Here is a 25,777-nt window from a genome sequence, read left to right as displayed (position 1 = left end):
AGAGACAATAGAGAAAGAGAGGAGAGGAGAGAAGAGAGAGAAAGAGAGGACAGGAGAGAAGAGAGAGAAAGAGAGGAGAGGAGAGAGAGACAGAATAGAGAAAGAAAGAAAGGAAGACAAAATAATTAGCATTGATACAAAATGCACTGTAAAAAGAAAGGGCATCTCTTTCAGGCACAGAGTTGATTTGTCACAGACCGGGGACTCATACAGCAGATATATATACATCCAACTCATCTGACAGGTGACAGACAGAAGAGAAAAGTCAACATTCATTCACCCATCATTGAGACTAGTCTGTCTGGGGAGTTTGGAGGAAGAAGCCAGGAGCATGTCTGTGGGGCTGTGGGGCCCCGGGCCCTTCATAGCCATGCCGGCTCCTACCACGGCCGGGTAGCTGCGGTTACGGCGGATGCCTGTGTTCAGAGCGGGGCCGAGGCCCCCTATGGGACTGGTCACCACAGAAGGGCAGAAGTGGGAAGGGCGGTGGAGGCCGCTGAGGGGCCCCAGCATGGTGGGCCCCGTGGCCCCTGATAAAGAGGGGCCGGCCCCAACCACGCTGAAGCGCTTCAGCTTGTCCACCAGCTTCAGATTGTGGACGCTGACGTCAGTCTGACACTCCCTGTCTGCTGACTCACTGCTCTGGGCCTCTGCCCTCACCTCCTTCAGGATGGAGCTGGCCGGCTTCGATGCCAGGAAGTTGTCATAGGGCGGGGCGCTGGGACTGAGTTCGAAGGGGCCCACGGGGCTGCTGGGTTTGGCACAGAGGGAGCGGTGGGTTGGGGAGTTGGGCGGCGTGGAGGGTAGGGTGTCAGGGGGCCGCGGCGGTAGAAGCGACGGTACCCCCCCAGTTGGGATGGAGGTGCTACAGTCTGCCCGGTCCCAGCTCTGAGGGTTGTAGACTGCTGCAGAGATGCCTCGCTCCTGGAGGAGCCGCACCAGACCTCCACTAGTGCTCATGGTCTTGGTGGAGTCTCTCAGGTTGGTGAAGGACTCGGCTGCCAGGCTGAGGCGGCGCGGGGTGCAAGGGGTTGAGCAGGGGGTAGATCTGACGCTGCTGCTGCTGGTCATGACGCAGGAGGCAGTAGGACCCGACATAAGGCTGAAAGAGGGAGATGAGAGGGACACACACAGACCGTCACACACACATACTGCTATACAGTCAGCCATACCGTTATACAGTCAGCCATACCGGTATACAGTCAGCCATACCGGTATACAGTCAGCCATACTGCTATACAGTCAGCTATGCAGTCAGCCATACCGCTATGCAGTCAGCCATACCGCTATGCAGTCAGCCATACCGCTATGCAGTCAGCCATACCGCTATGCAGTCAGCCATACCGCTATGCAGTCAGCCATACCGCTATGCAGTCAGCCATACCGCTATACAGTCAGCCATACAGTCAGCCGCTATGCAGTCAGCCATAGCGCTATGCAGTCAGCCATAGCGCTATGCAGTCAGCCATACCGCTATACAGTCAGCCATACCGCTATACAGTCAGCCATACCGCTATACAGCCAGCCATACTGCTATACAGCCAGCCATACTGCTATACAGTCAGCCATACCGCTATACAGCCAGCCATACCGCTATACAGTCAGCCATACCCCGCTATACAGGCAGCCATACCGCTATACAGTCAGCTCTACAGTCAGCCATACCGCTATACAGTCAGCTCTACAGTCAGCCATAGCGCTATACAGTCAGCCATAGCGCTATACAGTCAGCCATAGCGCTATACAGTCAGCCATAGCGCTATACAGTCAGCCATACTGCTATACAGTCAGCCATACCGCTATACAGTCAGCCATACCCCGCTATACAGACAGCCATACCGCTATACAGTCAGCTCTACAGTCAGCCATACCGCTATACAGTCAGCTCTACAGTCAGCCATAGCGCTATACAGTCAGCCATAGCGCTATACAGTCAGCCATAGCGCTATACAGTCAGCCATAGCGCTATACAGTCAGCCATAGCGCTATACAGTCAGCCATAGCGCTATACAGTCAGCCATACTGCTATACAGTCAGCCATACCGCTATACAGTCAGCCATACCGCTATACAGTCAGCCATACCGCTATACAGTCAGCCATACCGCTATACAGTCAGCTATACAGTCAGCCATACCGCTATACAGTCAGCCATACCGCTATACAGTCAGCTCTACAGTCAGCCATAGCGAAAGAGGGAGATGAGAGGGACACACACAGACCGTCACACACACATACTGCTATACAGTCAGCCATACCGTTATACAGTCAGCCATACCGGTATACAGTCAGCCATACCGGTATACAGTCAGCCATACCGGTATACAGTCAGCTATGCAGTCAGCCATACCGCTATGCAGTCAGCCATACCGCTATGCAGTCAGCCATACCGCTATGCAGTCAGCCATACCGCTATGCAGTCAGCCATACCGCTATGCAGTCAGCCATACCGCTATGCAGTCAGCCATACCGCTATGCAGTCAGCCATACCGCTATACAGTCAGCCATACCGCTATACAGTCAGCCATACAGTCAGCCGCTATGCAGTCAGCCATAGCGCTATGCAGTCAGCCATAGCGCTATGCAGTCAGCCATACCGCTATACAGTCAGCCATAGCGCTATACAGTCAGCCATACCGCTATACAGTCAGCCATACCGCTATACAGCCAGCCATACTGCTATACAGTCAGCCATACCGCTATACAGCCAGCCATACCGCTATACAGTCAGCCATACCCCGCTATACAGGCAGCCATACCGCTATACAGTCAGCTCTACAGTCAGCCATACCGCTATACAGTCAGCTCTACAGTCAGCCATAGCGCTATACAGTCAGCCATAGCGCTATACAGTCAGCCATAGCGCTATACAGTCAGCCATAGCGCTATACAGTCAGCCATAGCGCTATACAGTCAGCCATAGCGCTATATACAGTCAGCCATACTGCTATACAGTCAGCCATACCGCTATACAGTCAGCCATACCCCGCTATACAGGCAGCCATACCGCTATACAGTCAGCTCTACAGTCAGCCATACCGCTATACAGTCAGCTCTACAGTCAGCCATAGCGCTATACAGTCAGCCATAGCGCTATACAGTCAGCCATAGCGCTATACAGTCAGCCATAGCGCTATACAGTCAGCCATAGCGCTATACAGTCAGCCATAGCGCTATACAGTCAGCCATACTGCTATACAGTCAGCCATACCGCTATACAGTCAGCCATACCGCTATACAGTCAGCCATACCGCTATACAGTCAGCCATACCGCTATACAGTCAGCTATACAGTCAGCCATACCGCTATACAGTCAGCCATACCGCTATACAGTCAGCTCTACAGTCAGCCATAGCGCTATACAGTCAGCCATACTGCTATACAGTCAGCCATACCGCTATACAGTCAGCCATACCCCGCTATACAGACAGCCATACCGCTATACAGTCAGCTCTACAGTCAGCCATACCGCTATACAGTCAGCTCTACAGTCAGCCATAGCGCTATACAGTCAGCCATAGCGCTATACAGTCAGCCATAGCGCTATACAGTCAGCCATAGCGCTATACAGTCAGCCATACCGCTATGCAGTCAGCCATACCGCTATGCAGTCAGCCATACCGCTATGCAGTCAGCCATACCGCTATGCAGTCAGCCATACCGCTATACAGTCAGCCATACCGCTATACAGTCAGCCATACAGTCAGCCGCTATGCAGTCAGCCATAGCGCTATGCAGTCAGCCATAGCGCTATGCAGTCAGCCATACCGCTATACAGTCAGCCATAGCGCTATACAGTCAGCCATACCGCTATACAGTCAGCCATACCGCTATACAGTCAGCCATACCGCTATACAGCCAGCCATACCGCTATACAGTCAGCCATACCCCGCTATACAGGCAGCCATACCGCTATACAGTCAGCTCTACAGTCAGCCATACCGCTATACAGTCAGCTCTACAGTCAGCCATAGCGCTATACAGTCAGCCATAGCGCTATACAGTCAGCCATAGCGCTATACAGTCAGCCATAGCGCTATACAGTCAGCCATAGCGCTATACAGTCAGCCATAGCGCTATACAGTCAGCCATACTGCTATACAGTCAGCCATACCGCTATACAGTCAGCCATACCGCTATACAGTCAGCCATACCCCGCTATACAGGCAGCCATACCGCTATACAGTCAGCTCTACAGTCAGCCATACCGCTATACAGTCAGCTCTACAGTCAGCCATAGCGCTATACAGTCAGCCATAGCGCTATACAGTCAGCCATAGCGCTATACAGTCAGCCATAGCGCTATACAGTCAGCCATAGCGCTATACAGTCAGCCATAGCGCTATACAGTCAGCCATACTGCTATACAGTCAGCCATACCGCTATACAGTCAGCCATACCGCTATACAGTCAGCCATACCGCTATACAGTCAGCCATACCGCTATACAGTCAGCTATACAGTCAGCCATACCGCTATACAGTCAGCCATACCGCTATACAGTCAGCTCTACAGTCAGCCATAGCGCTATACAGTCAGCCATAGCGCTATACAGTCAGCCATACCGCTATACAGTCAGCTCTACAGTCAGCCATAGCGCTCTACAGTCAGCCATAGCGCTATACAGTCAGCCATAGCGCTATGCAGTCAGCCATAGCACTATACAGTCAGCCATAGCGCTATACAGTCAGCCATAGCGCTATACAGTCAGCCATACTGCTATGCAGTCAGCTATACAGTCAGCCATACTGCTATACAGTCAGCCATACTGCTATACAGTCAGCCATACTGCTATACAGTCAGCCATACCGCTATACAGTCAGCCATACTGCTATACAGTCAGCTATACAGTCAGCCATACCGCTATACAGTCAGCTCTACAGTCAGCCATAGCGCTATACAGTCAGCCATACTGCTATACAGTCAGCTATACAGTCAGCCATACTGCTATACAGTCAGCCATACTGCTATACAGGTAGCCATACTGCTATACAGTCAGCCATACCGCTATACAGTCAGCCATACTGCTATACAGTCAGCTATACAGTCAGCCATACCGCTATACAGTCAGCTCTACAGTCAGCCATAGCGCTATACAGTCAGCCATAGCGCTATACAGTCAGCCATACTACTATACAGTCAGCTATACAGTCAGCCATACCATTGTACAGTCAGCCATAGCGCTGTACAGTCAGCCATAGCGCTATACAGTCAGCCATAGCGCTATACAGTCAGCCATAGCGCTATACAGTCAGCCATAGCGCTATACAGTCAGCTATACAGTCAGCCATACAGTCAGCCATACCGCTATACAGTCAGCCATAGCGCTATACAGTCAGCCATACTGCTACACAGTCAGCCATAGCGCTATACAGTCAGCCACACAGTCAGCTATACTGTTATACAGTCAGCTATACAGTCAGCCACACTGCTGTATAGTCAGCCACACAGTCAGCTATACTGTTATACAGTCAGCTATACTGCTATACAGTCAGCCACACTGCTGTACAGTCAGCTATACAGTCAGCCATACCGCTATACAGTCAGCCATACCGCTATACAGTCAGCTCTACAGTCAGCCATAGCGCTATACAGTCAGCCATAGCGCTATACAGTCAGCCATACCGCTATACAGTCAGCTCTACAGTCAGCCATAGCGCTCTACAGTCAGCCATAGCGCTATACAGTCAGCCATAGCGCTATGCAGTCAGCCATAGCACTATACAGTCAGCCATAGCGCTATACAGTCAGCCATAGCGCTATACAGTCAGCCATACTGCTATGCAGTCAGCTATACAGTCAGCCATACTGCTATACAGTCAGCCATACTGCTATACAGTCAGCCATACTGCTATACAGTCAGCCATACCGCTATACAGTCAGCCATACTGCTATACAGTCAGCTATACAGTCAGCCATACCGCTATACAGTCAGCTCTACAGTCAGCCATAGCGCTATACAGTCAGCCATACTGCTATACAGTCAGCTATACAGTCAGCCATACTGCTATACAGTCAGCCATACTGCTATACAGGTAGCCATACTGCTATACAGTCAGCCATACCGCTATACAGTCAGCCATACTGCTATACAGTCAGCTATACAGTCAGCCATACCGCTATACAGTCAGCTCTACAGTCAGCCATAGCGCTATACAGTCAGCCATAGCGCTATACAGTCAGCCATACTACTATACAGTCAGCTATACAGTCAGCCATACCATTGTACAGTCAGCCATAGCGCTGTACAGTCAGCCATAGCGCTATACAGTCAGCCATAGCGCTATACAGTCAGCCATAGCGCTATACAGTCAGCTATACAGTCAGCCATACAGTCAGCCATACCGCTATACAGTCAGCCATAGCGCTATACAGTCAGCCATACTGCTACACAGTCAGCCATAGCGCTATACAGTCAGCCACACAGTCAGCTATACTGTTATACAGTCAGCTATACAGTCAGCCACACTGCTGTATAGTCAGCCACACAGTCAGCTATACTGTTATACAGTCAGCTATACTGCTATACAGTCAGCCACACTGCTGTACAGTCAGCTATACAGTCAGCCATACCGCTATACAGTCAGCCATACCGCTATACAGTCAGCTCTACAGTCAGCCATAGCGCTATACAGTCAGCCATAGCGCTATACAGTCAGCCATACCGCTATACAGTCAGCTCTACAGTCAGCCATAGCGCTATACAGTCAGCCATAGCGCTATACAGTCAGCCATACTGCTATGCAGTCAGCTATACAGTCAGCCATACTGCTATACAGTCAGCCATACTGCTATACAGTCAGCCATACTGCTATACAGTCAGCCATACTGCTATACAGTCAGCTATACAGTCAGCTATACAGTCAGCCATACCGCTATACAGTCAGCTCTACAGTCAGCCATAGCGCTATACAGTCAGCCATAGCGCTATACAGTCAGCCATAGCGCTATACAGTCAGCCATACTGCTATACAGTCAGCTATACAGTCAGCCATACTGCTATACAGTCAGCCATACTGCTATACAGGTAGCCATACTGCTATACAGTCAGCCATACCGCTATACAGTCAGCCATACTGCTATACAGTCAGCTATACAGTCAGCCATACCGCTATACAGTCAGCTCTACAGTCAGCCATAGCGCTATACAGTCAGCCATAGCGCTATACAGTCAGCCATAGCGCTATACAGTCAGCCATACTACTATACAGTCAGCTATACAGTCAGCCAGACCATTGTACAGTCAGCCATAGCGCTGTACAGTCAGCCATAGCGCTATACAGTCAGCCATAGCGCTATACAGTCAGCCATAGCGCTATACAGTCAGCTATACAGTCAGCCATACAGTCAGCCATACCGCTATACAGTCAGCCATAGCGCTATACAGTCAGCCATACTGCTACACAGTCAGCCATAGCGCTATACAGTCAGCCACACAGTCAGCTAGCTATACTGTTATACAGTCAGCTATACAGTCAGCCACACTGCTGTACAGTCAGCCACACAGTCAGCTATACTGTTATACAGTCAGCCACACAGTCATACAGTCAGCTTTAGTCAGCTATACTGTTATACAGTCAGCTTTAGTCAGCTATACTGTTATACAGTCAGCTTTACAGTCAGCTATACTGTTATACAGTCAGCTTTACTGTTATACAGTCAGCTTTATAGTCAGCTATACTGTTACACAGTCAGCTTTACAGTCAGCTATACTGCTATACATTCCGCCACACAGTCAGCTTTATAGTCAGCTATACTGTTACACAGTCAGCTTTACAGTCAGCTATACTGCTATACATTCCGCCACACAGTCAGCTATACTGTTATACAGTCAGCTTTACTGTTATACAGTCAGCTACACAGTCAGCCATGCTGCCATACAGTCAGCTATGCTCCTCAGCTATGACAGACACAGCCAGAGCCTAGACCACACAATAGATCCTTCTAAAGCCTAGACCACTCAATAGATCCTTCTAGAGCCTAGACCACTCAATAGATCCTTCTAGAGCCTAGACCACTCAATAGATCCTTCTATCGCAGAGACCACTCAATAGATCCTTCTAGAGCCTAGACCACCCAATAGCTCCTTCTAGAGCCTAGACCACACAATAGATCCTTCTAGAGCCTAGACCACTCAATAGCTCCTTCTATCGCAGAGACCACTCAATAGATCCTTCTAGAGCCTAGACCACTCAATAGATCCTTCTAGAGCCTAGACCACTCAATAGATCCTTCTATCGCAGAGACCACTCAATAGATCCTCCTAGAGCCTTAACCACACAATAGATCCTTCTAGAGCCTAGACCACTCAATAGCTATTCAATAGGTTGATTTTAGTCTGACCATCATTGATCATCAATGTTAGTTTCCTTTTTTAGCACACAAACTGATGCAGACTAGTACAATATAATGGAGCTTCCTGGTACAAGGTAAATGAACTAACCAATCACTGCCCATATCAATATCAGATCAAATAGAAAACAATATTAACACCTCACTGACTATTTCATTCAGAAACCAACAGACAAATCAATGGGACTCTTTGACAAGGTTATCTGGATGTTACCCCAAACACATGCTATTTCAACCCCAGATAACATTTCCTGGAAAACCCCCAAAGGAAATCAGAGACACAGTGCTAACACACCGGTAATTATACAAACCAGTGTTATGAACACCGTTCCAAACATAGTTCTGGAAGCAATGAACACCCACAAGCTTTTAGCATCAATCATCAGACCACAATCAAGTTGTATTGTATGAATCAAGGCCAGGGCCCCATCATTATATTATGGAGGACATTTTCATCTGATCGTCATTGATTAGAGAGTCTCAGCCCGTTGGGGCGGAGCTGTTCTAGATTTGTTTGATTGACAGTTGACAGGAGGGGGGTTAGAGGGTTTAGAGACCAAAGGAAGCAGAATAGTTAGAAGGGGACAGCGAGGCAGGCTTTGTTATTTCCCGGGACAACCCCAACACTACGGTGTCAGACCCCAAATCCCCTACAAGGAGGCCACGCTACTAGTCATGTGACATGCGACAGGTCTCACCCACAGGGCGGGAGGGGGCGTGGCTCAGTGGGCCTGCTGCTCTAAATCAGCCTTCAGAGCAACATGATAGAGAGCGGCTTCCTCTTCCTCATCACATGACCTGGAAGGGATGGGGGCAATTCAATACAATTCAATCATCTTTATTCAGGAGGGGCAATTATAGCTGTCGGACAGTGGGTATGTGTTAAACACACCATGGCTCAGCCAGGGCTAAGGAAAACGTACTAGTGAACGAAATCATAACTAACTTAGTTTTTACATTAATTAATAATCTGAGTCACTATTTCCTTCAGCAATATGGGTTTATTATGATCCTCTCTGTATTATCATTCTCAGCCCAATGCTGAAAGCCAAGGAGGTTTCCACTGCAGTGGTAGCGATTCAGACAGACACTGCCACCTAGTGGCTACAGGGGTACACTGCAGTGTCAGCATGCATCTCCAATGGCACTCTTTTCCCTATATGCTGTAGTGCACTGCGTTGGTCCAGGTCCCACAGTGGATAGGGAAGCCATTTGGGACTTCACCAGTGTGGGGTAAGAGGGTTGTCTAACCTGGGGGTGACTCTGGTCAGCTCGTCTGAGGGGTGCATGATCCGACAGGTGGTGAAGGTATAGGTGGAGCTGGTGTTGGACATGCATTTACCAGGGTAGTGGGCTGTAGACAGGAAGAGAGGGAGAGAAGGGAAGAGGGAGAGAGAGGGAGGGAGAGGGAGAGAGAGGGAGAGAGAGGGAGAGAGAGGGGAAGGGTAGAGGGTTAGTACTGGGCAAAGGTAGCAACATTCTTTTAAACATAAAATTTAAAATCAAACACTCAAAGACAGAGTGGATGGTTTAAAGCGGCATCAATTGCAAAGATGAAACCGCTGTATTTTTGCCTGAAGAAGCCGTTTTAAACCACTGAAAACAATTAGATAGGCAGATAAAGGAATGACAAGGATTTCAGCAGATTCCTAATATCCCAGGCATGAATTAGTGTTCCACTCTAACATAGGGATTCTCCATAGGGAACACAATGCAGCTTGAACTAAAAGCACTGGAGAGAAGTGGTGTGTTGACTGTTTGGAGCCGTGTGTGGACTCTGCAGTGTTGACTGTTTGGAGCCGTGTGTGGACTCTGCAGTGTTGACTGTTTGGAGCTGTGTGTGGACTCTGCAGTGTTGACTGTTTGGAGCTGTGTGTGGACTCTGCAGTGTTGACTGTTTGGAGCTGTGTGTGGACTCTGCAGTGTTGACTGTTTGGAGCTGTGTGTGGACTCTGCAGTGTTGACTGTTTGGAGCTGTGTGTGGACTCTGCAGTGTTGACTGTTTGGAGCCGTGTGTGGACTCTGCAGTGTTGACTGTGTTGACTCTGCAGTGTTGACATCACTATGTAGGTTTACACTAACATAGGACATCTCTAATAATTGGCTTTTTGAGTGTTCTTCATGCCTTTGAGATGAAGAATGTTGTGATGGAAGACGAGAACAAAATCACGACAACATGTTTGACACCAGATAGGACACAAATGACTCGAGTGGACGGAAGTGGTGATCAGAACTGGATGATTCAAATGAATCTGAATTTGTAAGGAAGGATCTTGAGATTTTAGGAACAGTGCGAATATGAGGTGGAGATTAAACACAATACTGAAATAAATTCAACTCAATATACTCAAAAGGGGTATGACAGTAGCACACGTCTGGACGAGGTGGGTGTGTCTGGACACGTCTGGATGAGGTGGGTGTGTCTGGACACGTCTGGATGAGGTGGGTGTGTCTGGACACGTCTGGATGAGGTGGGTATGTCTGGACACGTCTGGATGAGGTGGGTGTGTCTGGACGAGGTGGGTGTGTCTGGACACGTCTGGATGAGGTGGGTGTGTCTGGACGAGGTGGGTGTGTCTGGACACGTCTGGATGAGGTGGGTGTGTCTGGACGAGGTGGGTATGTCTGGACACGTCTGGATGAGGTGGGTGTGTCTGGACGAGGTGGGTATGTCTGGACACGTCTGGATGAGGTGGGTGTGTCTGGACGAGGTGGGTATGTCTGGACACGTCTGGATGAGGTGGGTGTGTCTGGACACGTCTGGATGAGGTGGGTGTGTCTGGACACGTCTGGATGAGGTGGGTGTGTCTGGACGAGGTGGGTATGTCTGGAGATGTGTGCATGAGCGTGGAGGGATCGGGGACCGACGGGCAGGCGAGGAGGGGATGGCTATGGCCAATGAATGCCCCAATATCCTGAGGTAGAAGGGAGGGCTAGGGACGTCCGGTGCCTGTGTGACCCATTTAGCAGGCTCCCTCACCGGACACCCCGTCAGCGGCTGCAGCCTGATCCTGGTTCTCCTGGTTCTCGCTGTCTGGAGGTGCAGGGGACGACAGTGATGTGCTGCCTGGGCCTGTCTTGCCCTCTTCCCTGGCTTCTCCCTCTGGAAGGTTGTTGTTGATGGATCTGCCGCTGCAGGAGGAGGAGCAGGAGGAGGAGCGGGTACGGAGGCCCTGCCGGCTGAGGATGGAGATGCCACTACAGCCGGGGGTAGAGCCTGAGACAGACAGGTGGTCAGACTCCTCCACTACCTCAAAGTCCTCCTCCTCAAAGTCAGTGAACAGGTACATGTGCTCCAGGTCTAGTTCCAGAGGACGGAAGCCCTTAGTGACCACACCAGGCCGCGTGTCCAGGATCCCACCCAGGTTGGGCTGAGCCAGCTGCTGCCACTGGTGCAGGGTGGCCGAGCCTGGGAGGGAGAATATCAAACGTTAGACACGCATATATTATTAAAGTGTAATGATAATGTAATAAATATGAGTATATATTATTATAGTGTAATGATAATGTAATAAATATGAGTATATATTATAGTGTAATGATAATGCAATACATGTTAGTGTATACTATAGTGTAATGATAATGTAATTAATCTCAGTGTAATGATAATGTAATAAATCATAGTGTATATTATAGTGTAATGATAATGTAATTAATCTGTGTATATTATAGTGTAATAATGTAATAAATGGTAGTGTATATTATAGTGTAATGATAATGTAATAGCAGTGTAATAATGTAATGAACTCACAAGTGTTGATTCATTGTGCATGTTAATGGTGTTGTCACCAGGTGGCACTAGAGACCCAGATTAGATACTCTACTAGATGTTTCCTACTACAGTATAACCCGACAATGACTATGTCCCAAATGCCACCCTACATCCCTATATAGTGCCCTCTGATCTCTGCTGATTTTTCAATCAACCATTTAATCTGACAAAAAAAAAGCTGAAAAACTTGTTGAAAACAACATTTGGAAAATGAATATATATAGCATTTTAACGTGGGGAAATATGTAAGAAAACGTAGATAAAAATGTGAAGAACTTCTTTTATTTGGTTAAACGTGTGCTTCATACCTGATCTATAACTGCATCTATCGACAAACACAGTATCCAACTTGTATTTCAAACAGTAGCATTCAGGTTCTTTCAGGAGATAACACAAATATGTAGCAAATCTCTCGACAGCTTTTTGAGGATGCCTGATATGTTTGGAGATGATTTGACATGGACATTAGAGTAACAGGCTGTATGGCTGTTTAATGTAATCTCTCCTTGATAAAACATAGGATGAGAGGCACAGGGCCTCAACGATGCTGTGAAAAAGACCAGGAACAGGTCTGGATTTGCTGTGCATGATGATAACTAAACCAGGTTAAACTAATGTGTTTGGCAGGGCTGGTGGTGGGCCGGTCTAACTCGAAGTAAAAGCTCAGACACACCAATAACGGTTTCTGGAACTTGGCACCTCTGAACGTAGTTTGCGAACATATTTATTGTGTAGAATCACTTAAAGAGTTTTGGCAGGCAGACGTCGACAGCGGGTGGTCCCTAAAACACAGCATGCTGAACGATCGGCTAGATCCACATTCGGTGTGATCTGTGTGAGCCTCAACTCTAACTGTAGATGTGGAACCAGCAGCGGGGGCTGGGTGAGTCAGAAGTAGAAGGAGTACTGTGTCAACCAGCAGCAGGGTGAGAGGTCGTGGGGGAGGAGTCACCTTCCAGTGGCTTGACGATCTGCAGCTTCTCCGGCAGGTAGGAGCGGGAGCTGAAGGAGTACCCAGACCAGATGGAAGAGAGGTGGGTTCCTCCCAGGGACATGATGCTCTCTGTGGGGGTCATACTGCCGTTGTCCACCTCTCCCTTCTCCACCAGCCCCTGGAGCTTCCGATCCCTCTCCTCCTCGAAGAACCGCCGCTCGCTCAGGTAGTTGTCCCGCCGCAGGGAGAGACGTCGCAGGGCTGCTTCCAGATCCTGAGAGCCCGGCGTTCCAGGGGTCCCTGGTTTCTTGTTGGAGTCATCCGTACTGGGGGGGGGGAGAGAGAATAGAGCAGAAGACAACATGAGTCTTGGCCATCAACCTGCATTTGCTGAGGACAGGAGAAACTGTGTACATAGTATTTATTTATTCAATCTAGTCCTATTCAAGTCTAACAAGAGGTCCTATAACTGGTTTTCTGTACTCAATGAGACACTGGTCCTGTACATAACAACGTGAATAGCAACAAGACTGGCTGATGACATCAACAAAAATAGTCAGTTATTTGCGGTTGTCAAACCTAATAACAAAAATCACCAATGGTCATTTGACGTCAACACAAGACGTTTTGACTTTCCTAGCATTATGTGCAGAGCCACAACATAATCAGTTGTTACAGGAGAAACTACTGTTTGGCTTTATTGTACCGTGGTTGCTATGGGAACTAGTAAAGACAAACTTCTTCCTTTCCCTCTTGGTTTACACAGCAAAGCCATGGATATTGCTGTCAGTGGTGTTGTTGTAGAGTCAGCAAATTACAATGATAGCAGATATGCATTCAGGAAACCGTCTTGTTAACACTCTGATAGACTTTACTGGACAACTACATGGATGGGACGACCTCTGACTTGTTGTTCCAGCCAGAACTTTACTTGATCAAGTACACAGACACACAGACACACAGACACACAGACACACAGACACACAGACACACAGACAGACAGACAGACAGACAGACAGACAGACAGACAGACAGACAGACAGACAGACAGACACAGAGAGGAGAGAGAGAGAGATTTCATATTCAAAGTGAAAGAGAGCCAGCCAGCGAGTAGAGTCATGTCTCAGTCCCAGTACCTGTGGTCAGGCGTCTCCAGTATGAAGCTGTTGGTGTGGTTGTCTATGAGGATGCTCCCCATATCTCCTCCGTACAGGCTGGAGCGGGGCGTGGACAGGCAGCTGGAGCGGCCAGAGTTCAGACAGGACGACCGGTTGGAGCCGGGGATGTTCATGGGAGACGGGGCCAGAGAGGAGCGCTGACGCATCAGGTTAACGTTTTTCACAGTCTCAAACACACGCTTGGGGTGCAACCTACACACACACATACCATACACACATACCACACACACACATACCACACACACACACACACAATATCAGCATAGCTCTAAAATGGGGTTAGATGTACTTCAGTAGATATTGGTATTGAATGAGGGCCTACTTCTGCTCTTCCACTTCCGGGTCATCCATAGCCAGCCCCTTCCTCATGGTGCCCTCAATCTCAGCAGCTAGAGAGTCCTGGGAGGACAGACAATAATAATAATAATAGTAATGATGATGAGTACTATGTGACTAGTCTCTGAAGTCCCAGACCTAGGGACTGTGATTAATAAAGATTCTCTTGGTAACGTTGAAAAGGGGGGTGTCCTCTTCAGACAGACAACTCTCCCAACAAATCACAAGGCAGACATGCCAGAATGTCACGATTCAAAACAAAAGTTGGCAGGCAAAACCTTTGCAGTAGTTTAAGTGAAGGTAGTTGATGCAAACTAACCACTCACATAATGCACTCATTAAAAATAACCTCTGATCACCATATTTCTAGCTACTTTTTTGTGTCCGGGAGATGTTTAAGCTAGGACAACACGCTAGGACGACACGCTAGGACAACACGCTGATAAGGCAGTGACGTTGTAAATAAACCCTAATGCCAAAGTGACGTTGTAAATAAACCCTAATGCCAAAGTGACATTGTAAATAAACCCTAATGCCAAAGTGACATTGTAAATAAACCCTAATGCCAAAGTGACATTGTAAATAAACCCTAATGCCAAAGTGACATTGTAAATAAACCCTAATGCCAAAGTGACATTGTAAATAAACCCTAATGCCAAAGTGAATAAATAAACCCTAATGCCAAAGTGACATTGTAAATAAACCCTAATGCCAAAGTGACATTGTAAATAAACCCTAATGCCAAAGTGACGTTGTAAATAAACCCTAATGCCAAAGTGACATTGTAAATAAACCCTAATGCCAAAGTGACATTGTAAATAAACCCTAATGCCAAAGTGACATTGTAAATAAACCCTAATGCCAAAGTGACATGGTAAATAAACCCTAATGCCAAAGTGACATGGTAAATAAACCCTAATGCCAAAGTGACATGGTAAATAAACCCTAATGCCAAAGTGACATTGTAAATAAACCCTAATGCCAAAGTGACATTGTAAATAAACCCTAATGCCAAAGTGACATTGTAAATAAACCCTAATGCCAAAGTGACATGGTAAATAAACCCTAATGCCAAAGTGACATTGTAAATAAACCCTAATGCCAAAGTGACATTGTAAATAAACCCTAATGCCAAAGTGGCATTGTAAACCCTAAGGCCAAAGTGACATGGTAAATAAACCCTAATGCCAAAGTGACATTGTAAATAAACCCTAATGCCAAAGGGACATTGTAAATAAACCCTAATGCCAAAGTGACATTGTAAATAAACCCTAATGCCAAAGTGACATTGTAAATAAACCCTAATGCCAAAGTGACATGGTAAATAAACCCTAATGCCAAAGTGACATGGTAAATAAACCCTAATGCCAAAGTGACATTGTAAATAAACCCTAATGCCAAAGTGACATTGTAAATAAACCCTAATGCCAAAGTGACATTGTAAATAAACCCTAATGCCAAAGTGACATTGTAAACCCTAATGCCAAAGTGACATGGTAAATAAACCCTAAGGCCAAACTGACATTGTAAATAAACCCTAATGCCAAAGTGACATTGTAAACCCTAAGGCCAAAGTGACATTGTAAATAAACCCTAATGCCAAAGTGACATTGTAAATAAACCCTAATGCCAAAGTGACGTTGTAAACCCTAATGCCAAAGTGACATTGTAAATAAACCCTAATGCCAAAGTGACATTGTAAATAAACCCTAATGCCAAAGTGACATTGTAAATAAACCCTAATGCCAAACTGACATTGTAAACCCTAAGGCCAAAGTGACATTGTAAACCCTAAGGCCAAACTGACATTGTAAACCCTAATGCCAAAATGACATTGTAAACCCTAATGCCAAACTAACGTTGTAAACCCTAATGCCAAACTGACGTTGTAAACCCTAATGCCAAACGAACATTGTAAACCCTAATGCCAAACTGACATTGTAAACCCTAATGCCAAACTGACATTGTAAACCCTAAGGCCAAACTGACATTGTAAACCCTAAGGCCAAACTGACATTGTAAACCCTAATGCCAAACTGACATTGTAAACCCTAATGCCAAACTGACATTGTAAACCCTAATGCCAAACTGACATTGTAAACCCTAAGGCCAAACTGACATTGTAAACTCTAATGCCAAACTGACATTGTAAACCCTAATGCCAAACTGACATTGTAAACCCTAAGGCCAAACTGACATTGTAAACCATAATGCCAAACTGACATTGTAAACCCTAATGCCAAACTGACATTGTAAACCCTAATGCCAAACTGACGGAGTTAAACCTACAGGAGGGTATCTCTCCAGGAACAGAGTTGGAGTGAAAACCTACAGGAGGGTAGCTCTCCAGGAACAGGGTTGGAGTGAAAACCTACAGGAGGGTAGCTCTCCAGGAACAGGGTTGGAGTGAAAACCTACAGGAGGGTATCTCTCCAGGAACAGGGTTGGAGTGAAAACCTACAGGAGGGTATCTCTCCAGGAACAGGGTTGGAGTGAAAACCTACAGGAGGGTATCTCTCCAGGAACAGAGTTGGAGACCCATGTTCTAGAGAGACTATGTGACTGAATTGAGTTAATTTGTTAGAGAATCTTCTGGGCCCCAAAAATCAGCCAATGGATTCTGGACAAACAAAACAAGACAGGATCCATCACACGGAAGTAACAGGGTTACATGGGAACTAACCCAGCCTGTTAATCCTACTGTAAACACCTCAAAACATTACTTCTCTCTACAGGGTCAATACCAGCCATCTCCTTCTCCCCACAGACCACATTCACTACAGCTAGACGCTAATACAGATAAGGTGTCTACCTCCTTCTACATTACATTTACATCACAGTTCTGGGGCTGGGGAGTTACGTCGTGGCCAGGGCATTAGGGTTACCTCCCTGCTCCTCACTGGTGGTGAGTGGCAACACATCAAGCAGTCAGAGATGCAATAGACATGTTGTCCACTCACCCCCTCGGCATAAACAATGCTGTTAACATCTGACACCTGAGGAATGGGGTTGAAAACAAAACCTGATGAAAGGAAATTCACTTCCCCTCTATACCAGTTACAGCCCTCTCTCCATTCCACTCTGCTTCAATCTGTTCTTCCCTCCTCATGCTCACTCCTTCCCTCCTCATGCTCCCTCCCCCCTCCTCTCTCATACTCTATCCCTCTCTCCTCTCTCATGCTCCCTCCTCATGCTCCCTCCCCCCTCCTCTCTCATACTCTATCCCTCTCTCCTCTCTCATGCTCCCTCCTCATGCTCCCTCCCCCCTCCTCTCTCATACTCTATCCCTCTCTCCTCTCTCATGCTCCCTCCCCATGCTCCCCCCCTCCTCTCTCATACTCTATCCCTCTCTCCTCTCTCATGCTCCCTCCCCACGCCCCCCCCCTCCTCTCTCATTCTCTATCCCTCTCTCCTCTCTCATGCTCCCTCCCTCCCTCCTCTCTCATGCTCCTTCCTTCCCTCCTCATGCTCCCTCCCTCCCTCCTCTCTCATACTCCCTCCCTCCTCTCTCATGCTCCCTCCCTCCCTCCTCTCTCATGCTCCCTCCCTCCCTCCTCTCTCATGCTCCCTCCCTCCCTCCTCTCTCATGCTCCCTCCCCATGCTCCCTCCCTCCTCTCTCATGCTCCCTCCCTCCCTCCTCTCTCATGCTCCCTCCCCATGCTCCCTCCCTCCCTCCTCTCTCATGCTCCCTCCCTCCCTCCTCTCTCATGCTCCCTCCCTCCCCTCTCATACTCCCTCCCTCCCCTCTCATACTCCCTCCCTCCCCTCTCATACTCCCTCCCTCTAGTCTGTCCATAGAGAACAGGAAGGGTTGAGGTGTACTGAGAGGTAGTGATTTATTACTCTGACCCCTGTGTATGTGTGTCTCACCATAGGGAACAGGCCCAGGGAGTGGAAGCGTCGGGGTGTACTGAGAGGTAGTGATTTATTCCGGAGGTTCTTCAGCTCTTCCTGGGCCTCATGGAGCATCTCCATACACTCTGCATACTTATCCTCCAACTCCCTCAGCTAGACGAGGGGAGAGAGAGGTGAGAGTAGAGTAGAGTAGAGAGAGAGGAGAGCGAGAGGAGAGAGAGAGGGGAGAGAGAGGGGAGAGTAGAGTAGAGTAGAGTAGAGTAGAGAGAGAGGAGAGAGAGGAGAGAGAGAGGAGAGAGAGAGGGGAGAGAGAGGGGAGAGAGAGGAGAGGGAAAAGAAAGCGCAAGAGAAGAGGAGCAAGGAGATTATCAGAAAACTATATGGACAATATCACAATTGTTGTAAATAATGTAAATGATAATCATATGCTGTTGAAGCATCAGGGGGACACCAAACACTATTCTATTTAAATATGGTTAGAGATTGTATTGTATTGAATTATATAACCCAACTTCCACTAGACTCATTCCATGGAGGGCCGAGTGTCTGCATGTTTTCACTCCTCCCTTGTACTTGATTGATGAATTAGGGTCAGTAATTAGTAAGGAACTCCCCTTACCTGGTTGTCTAGGTCTGAATTGAAAGGAAACACCAAAAACCAGCAGACACTAGGCCCTCCATGGAATGAGTTTGACACCCCTGGCATAATGGAAAACATCCCTAGCGTGGTAATTGGGTCTCGTTAGGCAGTGCTTATTGTCCTCTTGGTACCTCAGCAGTGAGCTGGCGCTGGGCATCTTTGGCAGCCCCTAGATGCTGGGTGAGCTCTTGGTTTTCCACTGTATACTGCGGAACAGACGTGACTGTTAGTCCCTTAGGGCTATAAGCTCACACACATCATCATCGACACACTGACAACAGCTATAACAGACTAGTTGTGTTCCAGGTCGGCGTCTTTGCAGCTGTGCCTTTCTGAAGATGTCTATATTATGAATATGGTTCTACTTCTCCAGGCGTTGTGACATCAGAAGAATCTGCAGAGCGGGACTAAGAAAGGCGACCTGGAACGTGTCCATTGGCCTGGACCAGTCTGGGTCATTACTGGCCTGGCCACTCACAGACTTGGACTTCTTCTGCAGGTCTACGATCTGGGACAGGAGGTGTGTGATCTCCTCCTGCTGGCGAGACCCGTCGTCCGTCTTCCTCGCCAGCTCCTCCGCCAGGGTGGACATCTGGTGGTTGGCATCTCCTAGTGGGTGCACGGGATGGGGCGAAATAAATGACATGAGCAATGAGCATCCACCATGAATCAGTGTTGTTGACCTCTCATAGACCTCCTCCATAGCAACACTTAAATGTAGCTCCAATGATACATGATGTTAACGGCCTAGCTAGGTGTTAGTAATATCTCCACCTAGTTCTCCTCATATGGCTCTCACACATCCAGTCCTATCAGAAGTGTGAAGGGGAGTGAACAAGGGCAGAGGGAACATCCTTATTGGAATGAAACACTGCCCTGTTTTGCTTTCTCTCAGAGGGCCTAGGGGACAGAGGAGGTGAGACCTGAGCCGTGTGTGTGTGTGTGTGTGTGTGTGTATGTTACTCACTCAGCTCTTTGACGACGTCGTTGACCAGCTGCTGCTCCTTCTCCTCGTACTCCTCTGTCTCCGTCTCCAGGTGACTGGCCTGGTGGGGGATGACAGGATGCAGCCACACATCATCATCATCATCACACAGCAGGAGAGCTGGGTGTAAAGTATTGGCAGCAGTACTTATTCCAGTCCTATTATCACTGGTACCTCTGGTTTACTATGAAAATACTCAGTCCCCAAAGCAATGAAATTAATATCTGACCTCTCCTTCACAGTATGGTCAGCAGGACCATAGAACTAGACACAGGGTTAGTTAGCGACATGACTTTACCTCTGATCTGAGAGAGATGTTCTCTGCCTCCAGGTCTTTGAGTTTCTTCTGCAGTGAGTCCAGGGGGAAGTATCTTGGCACCGACAGTGTGGAGTCATTGTGGCGGATGCTGTGTGGACGAGACACAGTGACCGGTCAGTAAGTGACAAGAGACATAGGCTTCGTCCCAAATGGCATCCTATTCTCTACGAAGTGAACTACTTTTGACCACCAGGGCCCGTAGTTCAACATGTTGTGCACTATGTTTGACCAGAGCCCTATGAGCCCTGGTAAAAGGTAGTGGACTACATAGGGACTAGGTTGCCATTTGGGACAGAGATTTGTAAAAACAGGGAATCATATCCACCAAAGGATAATTTTTAAATTTATTTCACCTTTATTTAACCAGGTAGGCTAGTTGAGAACAAGTTCTCATTTACAACTGCAACCTGGCCAAGATAAAGCAAAGCAGTGCGACAAAAACAACAGAGTTACACCTGGAATAAACAAACGTACAGTCAATAACACAATGGAAAATCTGTATACAGTGTGTGCATATTAAGTAAGGAGGTAAGGCAATAAATAGGCCATACTGGCAAAGTAATTACAATTTAGCAATTAACACGAGTGATAGATGTGCAAGTAGAAATACTTTTGTGCAAAAGAGCAGAAAAAAAAAGATACAAAAAAATATGGGGATGAGGTAAGTAGTTGGTTGGATGGGCTATTTACAGATGGGTCTATTTACAGATGGGCTGTGTACAGATGGGCTGTGTACAGATGGGCTGTGTACAGATGGGCTGTGTACAGATGGGCTGTGTACAGATGGGCTGTGTACAGATGGGCTGTGTACAGATGCAGCGATCAGTAAGCTGCTCTGACAGCTGATGTTTGAAGTTAGTGAGGGAGATAAGTCTCCAACTTCAGTGATTTTTGCAATTCGTTCCAGTCATTGGCAGCAGAGAACTGTAAGGAAAGGCGACCAAAGGAAGTGTTGGCTTTGGGGGTGACCAGTGAAATATACCTGCTGGAGTGCTTGCTACGGGTGGGTGTTGCTATGGTGACCAGTGAGCTGAGATAAGGCGGAGCTTTACCTAGCAAAGACTTATAGATGACCTGGAGCCAATGGGTTTGGTGACGAATATGTAGTGAGGGCCAGCCAACAAGAGCATACAGGTCGCAGTGGTGGGTAGTATATGGGGCTTTGGTGACAAAACGGATGGCACTGTGATAGACTGCATCCAATTTGCTGAGTAGAGTGTTGGAGGCTATTTTGTAAATGACATCGCCGAAGTCAAGGATCGGCAGGATAGTCAGTTTTACGAAGGTATGTTTGGCAGCATGAGTGAAGGATGCTTTGTTGCGAAAGAGGAAGCCGATTCTAGATTCAACTTTGGATTGGAGATTTTATTTTATCTTTATTTAACTAGGCAAGTCAGTTAAGAACAAATTCTTATTTTCAATGACGGCCTAGTGGACAACTATAAATACCTAGGTGTCTGGCTAGACTGTAAACTCTCCTTTCAGACTCATATTAAGCATCATTGGCCTGTTCAGGGGCAGAACGATTTGTACCTTGTCAGCTCGGGGATTTGAACTTGCAACCTTTCAGTTACTAGTCCAACACTCTAACCACTAGGCTACCCTGCGCCCCAATGATGCTTAATGATGCTTAATATGAGTCTGAAAGGAGAGTTTACAGTCTATCCAGACACCTAGGTATTTATAGTTGAACAGCATGCATTTAGTTTTACTAGTGTTTAAGAGCAGTTGGAGGCCACGGAAGGAGTGTTGTATGGCGTTGAAGCTTGTTTGGAGGGTTGTTAACACAGTGTCCAAAGAAAGGCCAGATGTATACAGAATGGTGTCGTCTGCGTAGAGGTGGATCAAAGAATCATCCACAGCAAGAGCGACATCATTGATATATACAGAGAAAAAAGTCGGCCTGAGAATTGAACCCTGTGGCACCCCCATAGAGACTGCCAGAGGGCCTTGAGATACCAAGGCTGTTGAGTCTGCTGATAAGAATACGGTGATTGACAGAGTCGAAAGCCTTGGCCAGGTCGATGAAGACGGCTGCACAGTACTGTCTTTTATCGATGGTGGTTATGATATCGTTTAGGACGATGAGTGTGGCTGAGGTGCGCCCCTGACCAGCACGGAAACCAGATTGCATAGTGGAGAAGGTACGGTGGGATTCGAGATGGTCGGTGATCTGTTTGTTCACTTGGCTTTCGAAGACTTTACAATGACTGGGCAGAGCTGGCAGAGGGGTTCAACACCATATACAGACCAGACTGGAACCTTCTGCATAATTTAGACAACAAGGATAGATGGAACAGTCGATCAATGTTTTACCACCAGTGTAACAGGACGCCTGGTAGTGTCTGCCATTAAGACACTAATGGGAATGCCACGGTCCTGGTTTTCACCCAACCGCTCTGTGTTTGAGGGGTAAGAGAAACAGGTCAGTTTGTCTGTATTTTCCCCCTGAGAGAACACAACAAACCAACCCAGCCTGCTGCCTCAGTCTGTCACACAGGGTCAGAGTACCTCTGTCTGAGAGAACACAACAAACCAACCCAGCCTGCTGCCTCAGTGTCACAGTACCTCTGTCTGAGAGAACACAACAAACCAACCCAGCCTGCTGCCTCAGTGTCACACAGGGTCACAGTACCTCTGTCTGAGAGAACACAACAAACCAACCCCAGCCTGCTGCCTCAGTGTCACAGTACCTCTGTCTGAGAGAACACAACAAACCAACCCAGCCTGCTGCCTCAGTCTGTCACACAGGGTCACAGTACCTCTGTCTGAGAGAACACAACAAACCAACCCCAGCCTTCTGCCTCAGTGTCACAGTACCTCTGTCTGAGAGAACACAACAAACCAACCCAGCCTGCTGCCTCAGTGTCACACAGGGTCACAGTACCTCTGTCTGAGAGAAGAGGGGGATTTTCTGGACAAACAAATCAAAGGCCTTTATTCATCTTAAAGAAAACAGCCTTGAAGCCGTCCTTAAGCAGGAGCCACAAAACATATCAAGTACCTGCCCTTTGGATGGACTTGTGGGACCAGTGAAATAAGAGCTTTAAGGCCCAGTGCAGCCAAAAACTAGACTTTCTGTGTTATATATACACATATCCACACTTTGAGGTTGGAATAATACTGTGAAAATGATGACAATGCCTTTTTAGTGTAAGAACTGTTTGAGAAGACCGCATGAAATGTCAGCCTGTTTTGGTGGGTTGAAGTTTTACATTTGTTAATAGAACAATACGAGAGTTCCAAACATCTCTCCCAAAAACAGCTCGTTTTCAGTCCCCCCTCTCCACTCAGACCACTCCCAGACAGTCCTAGCTAAATTCTTGCTTGAGAAATTGTTCTTTGCTAAGTAGCTATTTTTGTTAATTTTGACCATTTTAATTGAAAACAAAATTACAGTAAGGTACACAATTGTTACCCAGATGTGATTTGATATCGAAAATAAAAACAGCTGCATTGGCCCTTTAAGTTGAAAGGTTATATCATTGTAAAAGGAGAGTAGAAGTGGGAGGAACAAGAGCAGAGAGACCTTACGACAGACCATAGTGGCATAGTGGGGGTTTACTGACAACGGCAAAATGAAGGAGTTTTGCTTTAAGAGGAAAACGTGGATGTGATGAGTGGAGGGGAACAGGTCCGGTTGCTGCCTTTAGCAGAACAACAACCATAGGAGTTGGCTATAAACCACAAACCGTTATCGGAACCAGGCTAATCTCACAGGTCGGGATGACAGATAGCAGACTCACGGGGTACAGGTGGACGAATCTCCTTCACTCTCCTCTGCTGCACTAGTGTAGAACTGGAGAAGCTCATCTTTCATAGACAGATCATGGCGCAGCTGAGAAACCTGCAGAGGGAGAGAGGGGGGCAGAGAGGATGAGAAGGGAGAGAGATGAGGGAGGGGGACAGAGAGGATGAGAAGGGAGAGAGATGAGAGAGGGAGACAGAGAGGGTGAGAAGGGAGAGAGATGAGAGAGGGGGACAGAGGGGGTGAGAAGGGAGAGAGATGAGAGAGGGAGACAGAGAGGATCAGAAGGGAGAGAGATGAGGGAGGGAGACAGAGAGGATGAGAAGGGAGAGAGATGAGAGAGGGAGACAGAGAGGGTGAGAAGGGAGAGGGGGACATAGAGGGTGAGAAATGGGGGAGAGAGATAAAATATCAACATTGTCACATCTTCTCCTGGTTCTGAGAGAGAAAAGAGCACACGTACACACACTCCACACACACCTCCTCTCGAATGTGCTCCACTTGCTCCTCCAGGAATTCATTTCTCTCACTGAGGGTTTTGTTCTTCTTCAGCAGTGACTGGCCGATGCGGGCGGCGAGCTCCAAGTCCCGTTCTTTCTGCAGGGGAGACAGAGGGGCTGGTTAGAGGGGCTGGGCATCATGATCTAGGAATCAGGTCAAAGGGAGACAGTTGCTACTGTATGACAATGTTTGACTTGTCCTATGATGTGGTTAACTTGGCATGGCAGAGAGATGTCTGAACGGTAGATTTGACTATCCAAACAGACAGCATTGTAAATGAATGTGCTCCAAGTGATAGACCAGGTTCTCTTACCTCTTCAAGCAGACGAGTAACAGCATCTATGTCACTGTACGTCTTAGTCATCTGGCCCACTCTTTCAGCACATAGAACTGTTGAGACAACAGAGAGGAGAAACACAGTTAACAGCTGTAGAGACAACAGAGAGGACAAACACAGTTAACAGCTGTAGAGACAACAGAGAGGACAAACACAGTTAACAGCTGTAGAGACAACAGAGAGGACAAACACAGTTAACAGCTGTAGAGACAACAGAGAGGAGAAACACAGTTAACAGCTGTAGAGACAACAGAGAGGACAAACACAGTTAACAGCTGTAGAGACAACAGAGAGGACAAACACAGTTAACAGCTGTAGAGACAACAGAGAGGACAAACACAGTTAACAGCTGTAGAGACAACAGAGAGGAGAAACACAGTTAACAGCTGTAGAGACAACAGAGAGGACAAACACAGTTAACAGCTGTAGAGACAACAGAGAGGACAAACACAGTTAACAGCTGTAGAGAGAGAACAGAGAGGACAAACACAGTTAACAGCTGTAGAGATAACAGAGAGGACAAACACAGTTAACAGCTGTAGAGACAACAGAGAGGACAAACACAGTTAACAGCTGTAGAGACAACAGAGAGGACAAACACAGTTAACAGCTGTAGAGACAACAGAGGACAAACACAGTTAACAGCTGTAGAGACAACAGAGAGGACAAACACAGTTAACAGCTGTAGAGACAACAGAGAGGAGAAACACAGTTAACAGCTGTAGAGACAACAGAGAGGACAAACACAGTTAACAGCTGTAGAGACAACAGAGAGGACAAACACAGTTAACAGCTGTAGAGACAACAGAGAGGACAAACACA

General features: G+C 47.4%; 1 protein-coding gene across 11 annotated transcripts in view; it reads right to left on the bottom strand.

Annotated features, from left to right (window-relative positions):
* The window catches only part of LOC110507508 (trafficking kinesin-binding protein 1), an 83,775-nt gene continuing 57,998 nt past the window's right edge, over positions 1-25,777 (bottom strand). For 6 of the 11 annotated variants that reach the window (XM_036937638.1, XM_036937639.1, XM_036937624.1 and 3 more), the window contains 15 exons: positions 24,932-25,008; positions 24,598-24,714; positions 24,116-24,216; positions 20,349-20,457; positions 20,033-20,111; positions 19,544-19,674; positions 19,197-19,271; positions 18,441-18,578; positions 17,530-17,565; positions 14,556-14,632; positions 14,192-14,425; positions 13,074-13,381; positions 11,330-11,758; positions 9,601-9,703; positions 1-1,102 (listed from right to left, as the gene is read on the bottom strand). In XM_036937638.1, the coding sequence (XP_036793533.1) occupies positions 277-1,102; positions 9,601-9,703; positions 11,330-11,758; positions 13,074-13,381; positions 14,192-14,425; positions 14,556-14,632; positions 17,530-17,565; positions 18,441-18,578; positions 19,197-19,271; positions 19,544-19,674; positions 20,033-20,111; positions 20,349-20,457; positions 24,116-24,216; positions 24,598-24,714; positions 24,932-24,982 (2,814 nt within the window). In that variant the 5' untranslated portion in view covers positions 24,983-25,008 and the 3' untranslated portion in view covers positions 1-276. Of the gene's footprint in view, positions 1,103-9,047; positions 9,148-9,600; positions 9,704-11,329; positions 11,759-13,073; positions 13,382-14,191; positions 14,426-14,555; positions 14,633-17,529; positions 17,566-18,440; positions 18,579-19,196; positions 19,272-19,543; positions 19,675-20,032; positions 20,112-20,348; positions 20,458-20,722; positions 20,742-24,115; positions 24,217-24,597; positions 24,715-24,931; positions 25,009-25,777 lie in introns of those variants that run through there. The other 5 variants (XM_036937626.1, XM_036937634.1, XM_036937649.1 and 2 more) reach the window with 4 other exon arrangements.

The sequence above is a fragment of the Oncorhynchus mykiss genome, chromosome 2, assembly GCF_013265735.2.
Source record: "Oncorhynchus mykiss isolate Arlee chromosome 2, USDA_OmykA_1.1, whole genome shotgun sequence".
Lineage (NCBI taxonomy): Eukaryota > Metazoa > Chordata > Actinopteri > Salmoniformes > Salmonidae > Oncorhynchus > Oncorhynchus mykiss.
Note: the sequence above shows the minus strand (reverse complement) of the source record. Positions and strands in the feature narration are given on the sequence as shown.